General features: G+C 38.7%; 1 protein-coding gene across 1 annotated transcript in view; it reads left to right on the top strand.

Annotated features, from left to right (window-relative positions):
• SLC30A9 (solute carrier family 30 (zinc transporter), member 9) overlaps window positions 1–6286 on the top strand; it is a 111603-nt gene that overhangs the window by 54910 nt on the left and 50407 nt on the right. Inside the window, exon 7 of the mRNA XM_006898178.1 lies at window positions 4736–4794. Within this exon, the coding sequence (XP_006898240.1) occupies window positions 4736–4794 (59 nt within the window). The remainder of the gene's footprint in view (window positions 1–4735; window positions 4795–6286) is intronic.

Genomic DNA, 6286 nt, shown 5'->3' with positions numbered 1-6286 from the left:
ATACAGTGACTGGGGCAATGGAGGTTGGTGTGTCAGAATTAGTGAGACTGGCTCAGGACAGGGAAGGTTCAGAGCTGCTGTACATAGGGTCGCTATGCATTGCAGGCAACTCAATGGCACATAATAATAACATACCTTGAGAGGTTTGGAAGCAGGAGTGACATCCTCTTCCTAAACGACATGTCTGTGGAAACTCTGTGAACTTTGATAAATGTCGATAGTTGTAGAGGAGCTTCAGGCTTTTTGTTCATAGGGTCACTATGAGTCCTTGCTCAACTGGAAGACAATCAACAACAATGTTACTCAATATATTATTGCTGTTTTTTGTGTGTGTGCCATTGAGTTGGAATAGACCCATAGTTGGGCCTTTTGTAGATTTTCTCAGAGGTAGTTTATCACACCAAAAGAGATTGCTCATCTTTTTTCCAGAGAGCAGCTGTTGTTAGTTTTTTGTTTCTCTCTTTTCTTTTTGTGTATCATCGAATGAAATCTGACCAGCAGAGGAGATTGCCCTTCCTTCTCCAGCTGAGCATCTTGTAGATTCAGATCACACACCTTCTGGATTGCAGCGCAGCTTCTTGTCGGTAGGCCACCAGAACTCCCTCAGCTGGTATTTAATCGATTAGAAAGCATCAGAACCCTCTGTACAATGGAATGAACATTATCCAGCCCTGTGCTGTTCTCATGATCGTCATTCTGTTGGAACGCATTGTTGGAGTTGCTGCTTCAGTGCATTTCATTGAAGGTCTTCCTCTTTTTCACTGACCCTCTGCTTTACCTATCATGTCCCTCAAGGACTACTATGTGAGATAGCATCTTGCCAGCCTCACTTCTACAGAACATTCTGGCTGTATTCCAAGATAGCTTTTTCCAGTCTTCTGGCATGTTGTGGTCAATTCAGAATTCTTCACCAGCCTCATTCATAGGCATCAGTTCTTAAATCTTCTTTTTATGTTGTCCAGCATATGTTGTTGCATTTATTATTATGTGCTGTAGAATTGACAACTCATAGTGACTATCTATGAACAGTGAGTTTTATCCTGCCTTTTGCTGTGCCTTCCTCCTCATCTGTGATACATTTGATAACCATGGTTATGGTCACTGTGTCAGTCTATCCCTCATTAAGGGTCTTCCTCTCTTTCTCTGACCCTCATCCTTCCCAAGGACTGATCCCTCCTAACCAAATGCTCAAAATACGTGATGCCAAGTTTCACCATCCTTGCCTCCAAGGAGCACCCTGGTAAAAATGGCTTGGGTCAGGTGCACTTATTTTTCAAGGTGACACCTTTGCTTTTTAGTGTCATAGCAGATTTACTCAATACAGTATTTCCTTTCATTTTTTTAAATATTAAGCCAAATTATATCTTTTAGTTTAATTATTTTTCTTGATTGTTCCTTTCATTTTTTTAATGTTGCTTCCATCAACTTTGATTGTGTAAAATGAAATTCTTGACAACTTCAGTCTATTTTATTTGTTGTGGTGGTGTTATTGGCCCAATTGTGAGGATTGCTTGAATTGCATGGAGGGGCAGAGATGAGAGGAAGATCCCAGATGGGATGGATTGATGCTACAACTGGGGTAATGGGGGTAGGTGTGTCGGAGATATAGACTGGATCAAGATAGAGCAGAGTTCAGAGCTGTTGTACATAGGGTCGCTGTGAGTCACAGGCGGCTTGCTGGCACATAACAACAATGTGTTGCGATGTGATCCATACTGAAAGGCTGTAGATTGAGTTTCATCAGTAAATTCCCGACGTTATCTTAGTTTTTAGGAAGCACTATTGTATATTCTGCATATTTTAAGTTGTTGAAGAGTCTCTCATCCTGATGCTGTGTGCTTTTTCATCCAGCTTCTTAGATTGTTTGCTTAGCATACAGATAAAATAAATATAGCTAATGCATACAATTCTGATGCATACTTTTCCTGATTTTTAACTTTGTGGTATCCCTTTGTTCAGACCACCACTTCTTGTTCTATGCACAGGTTCCACAAGTGTGTAATTAAAGTGTTTTATAACGTCATTCTTCACAATGTTATTCATGATTTGTTGTGATTTACATAGTCTAATACCTTTGCATGTTGTTGTTGTTGTTGCTGTTGTTAAGTGGCGTCGAGTCACAGGCAACTCATAGCGACCCTATGAAGGAGAATCCTCAACGCGTGAATACCTTTGCATAGGCAAGAAAATACCACTAAACATCCTGGTATTTTTTGCTATCAGACAAGATCCATCTGACATCACTGATATCACACATTTTACATTCTCTTTTGAGTTTGTGACAGTACCTTATACATGTATTGCTACAGTTGTTTTTGTATTATCTTCAACCCTGTTTTACCTGTGTGTGATATTATTGCTGGGTACCTTTTGCATTTTGTTTGTCGTAGATTGAATTGTGCCTCCTCTATGAGTCATGATGTTGAGTGCTTTAGCAGTCATGTAATGACGTAATTTGGCAGTTATGATATAATCATCCTCCATGATTATGTCACACATGATATCATCAACCAGTTGTTAGAGGACTAAAATGAGCTGTAACACCCTTACATCCAAGCCTTAATGTAAAGGGAGTGAGTTTCCCTGGGTCTAGCCTACATTACTTTTAATCTTACAAAGGAGGGACAAATAAGCAGAGAGGTTGGGATCTCAGTACCATCAAGAAAGAAGAGCTAAGAGTGGAGTGCATCCTTTGGACTTGGTGCCCCCTGCACTGAAAACTCCCCAGACCCAGAGAAAGACCGGTACTAAAACACATAAAGATCTTCAGCGAATACTGGAATCACAGATTTTGAAGATACTACCCCAGAGAAGACAGATAGAACAATCTTTTCCCTGTAGCTGTCACCCTCAATTGTAACTTCTGTTTGTTAAAGCAATTCACTTGTATTTTTCTTATAGTAATATACAAGATAACCAAGACATTGCTGGGTCACCTTTCTTTGGAATGGGCAAATATGTGGATTTCTTCCAGTCAGTTGGCCAGGTAGCTTTCTTCCATATTTTGTGCTGTAGACAAGTAAATGGCTTTCAACATTGCATCACTTTGTGGAAGCATAAAATGATAGTGTTTCAGTTCTTAGAACCTTGTTTTTCACCAGCACCATCAGTACTTTGACTTCTTTCTTCACTATTCATTCATTCTTGATCATATGATGCTGCCTGAACTGGTTGATCATCAGCCAGTTCTTTTTGACTGTGTATTCCTTTCACCTTTTTATGTTTCTGACGTAATTCACTATTTTACCTATGTAATCCTTCAGGATTTTCTCTCAAGATGTGAACTTGTTTTTTTAGTTCTTTCAGCTTGAGAAATGCTGAGCATGCTTACCCCTTTGGCTTTCTAACCTGAGGGCTTTGCATATTTCATTATAACACATTGCTTTGCTTTTTCTTCTAGAGGTACTTTTACACCTGATCAGCCCTCTTATTTCATCATTTCTTTTTTTGCTTTAGCTTCTCTGCATTCCAGAACCTGTTGTAGTCTCTTCTGACATTCTTCTTAGTTTTTTCTTGATATCCTGTCTTTTTAAGGACCTTTTGCTTCTTCATATATGTTTTTCATGTTATCCCACGTTTGGTCTGGCCTTTGGTCATTAATATTCAGTGCATAAAAAATCTATTCTTTGAGATTGTCTCTAAATTCATTTAACTAAATTTTTCAATCAGTTGATTTGATTTCAGGTTTTCGATATTTAAATAATGGTACTGTGACTAGTCTTGTACATATAGCAAATACCTTAATACAAAACTTTGAGAAAGGATAATAGTGTAATAGAAAAGTAGGTTTTCTTTTAAACTTTAAACTAAAAGTTGAAGGATTTGTTCTATTTCGGGCTTAAATACATCTTAGACAATGCTAGGAAGATAGTTTTCTTGAACTTCCCTTAACATTTCAAAATTAAAATTTTTGTCTGTTTTTACTTATCTCACGTACTCTGGGTGTGTTGCTATTGTTGTTAGGTGTCGTCATGTTGAGTGTGGCCCATAGCAACCCTGTGGGCAAAAGATCTGAACCCCATTCTAACCTGTGCCATCCTCACACTTCCTGAGTCACAAGAGCTGATTACAGCAGTCAGTGTGTCAGTGTATCTGGTTGAGGGTCTTCCTCTCCTTAGCCTATCCGCCCTACCCAGCCTCGTGTCCTTCTCCAAGGAATAGCCCCTCCTATCAATGTGTCCAAAGTATGTGAGCCTCATCATTCTTGCCTCCAAAGAGCACTCTCCAACACATAGCTATTGGTTCTCTTGGCTGGCCATGGACGTGACAAATATGCCACTTGTGTGTCACATGCCATAAGGGTTACCCATGGTGGACAGGTTTTGGTGGAACTCCCTGACTAAGACAGGCTAGGAAGCAGGATGGGCTATCTACTTCCTAAATAACAGGCCTTTGAATACCCAATCTGGACATGTTGCTAGGATAGGCTAACTCTTTGGAGAGGGAAATCATGCTTGGGAAGTAGAGATCATAAAAGAGAGGAAGACCCTCAGTCAGATGGATTTATAATTACCTCAGCAACGGGCTCAAGCACGTCAGAGAGTACTAGTTTAGGACAGGGTTTAGATCTGTTGATAATGGGTTGTACTCAAGTTTATGGTACCTAAAACTACAAGAACAACATTTTTTCTGGTAGTTAGTTGAGCATATAGTCCAGTCGCCTTAAAAGCAATGATTCTGTTCATCTAAAATGTGTCTGTGCAAGTAAAACCTGTTTTGTAATTTCTTCTCCTAGGACTATTTAGAAACCAGAAAATTTTAAGAGAATATAGAGACTTCTTAGGAAATACCAAGGTAAGGACATCTTGTAACAAAATGTTTATGTTTAATGGATATAGTACAAAATCCTAATTAATACCCATTAATTGTATAATTTGACATGTCAATGATCTTAATCCAAGATTTTCTTGAGCACATTGTAATTTACTGAATTACACTTTAGTTCATGTATCTAAATGTTAAAATTGAAGTATATATTCTTAAATATATAACTATCATGATGCACAAGTATTTAGATAAAGATGTAGGAATAGGTTTTATTTTCTTACTTTTAGCAAGATTAAGCTTGCTCGTGTATACCATTTTGTCTTCTCTCCTATTCCTAATCCTGATTAAAACTTCAAAGAAACAATTCTTTCCTGTACTCATGATTATAGCCTTCAGAAAAGAAAGTTACACAGCCATTATAATTATTTTCTCTTTATTTTATGACTGTACAAAATGGATAGATACTCAGTAGTACCTGAATGTCTTGTTAAACATCGTTAGATATTTGCTCCCTTACTATGTGAGAATTTAGTATACTGCTTTCTCTCCTAAACTTTATAGCCTCACTCTTTCCTCTTCAACTGATAATGTGTGCTTCACAGTTCATTGGATAAAATGGTTATTCTCTAGTAAGAGTGCCTTATCAACATCAAATTCACAAATATATCTGCAAAAATGCCCACCTTGTTTCATTTTTCCCAGAACTGAAATCTAGCTTGTTGAGATCTACGTAGTCAGCCTTCCTCTCCTGTCATTCCCATTCCCTCTCATATGCACCAGTCTTGTATTTCCCTAGTGATCCTCTCTTTTCTTGTGTGTGCAACCTCTACTCTGCCCTCTTTACTGAATTATTACCGTCAGAAAAAAAAAAGCTGGAAAACCTCAAAGTCATTGTCATGGAGTCAAACCGACTCATAGCTGACCCTCCAGTATTTTTCTTTGAGACTGTAAATGTCACGGAAGGAGATTGCCCTTCTTTTTCCTGAACCACCAAAGTGCCCCCTTTGGGTTGCAGTGTATCTCCCTCCCCACTATGCCGCCAGAGCTCTCTGATGAGCGTGCCGACATGCCTCAGTACAGAGCTGTCATAAGAACCTTCTACTCCATTGTTTGCCCAGTTGCTGCTACATTTCTGCTTCCTTTTTATCATCATTTTAATTTTTAAAAAGCTCTGTCCCCATTGCCTTCACTATTATTCCTCCGACCCTCTTTTGAACCCATTCTGATTGGACTTTCATCATCACCACTCCTCTGAAACAACTTCTCCCAGAGTCACCACCATCTCCAGTATGCCAAGCATCTGGTCCAGAGTTGGCGTTGATGTTAAATTTAATAAAGGAATTATTTCTTTTTTTTTCTATAATGATATTTTATTAATTTTCATAAACATTTACAGAGATTTTGGGTTTCCATTCATTCACCGCTGCACCATTCTCTCTACCCTCCTCCCAGTTTGTTCTTGTCCAAATGCCACAGTGCTTGTCAAAGCCAGTTCTGATTAATCTTCTTTGTCAGTGTG

This window comes from Elephantulus edwardii, unplaced genomic scaffold, assembly GCF_000299155.1.
Source record: "Elephantulus edwardii isolate Elephantulus edwardi_28Jun2011 unplaced genomic scaffold, EleEdw1.0 scaffold00222, whole genome shotgun sequence".
Lineage (NCBI taxonomy): Eukaryota > Metazoa > Chordata > Mammalia > Macroscelidea > Macroscelididae > Elephantulus > Elephantulus edwardii.
This window is presented reverse-complemented; position numbering and strand designations above follow the sequence as displayed.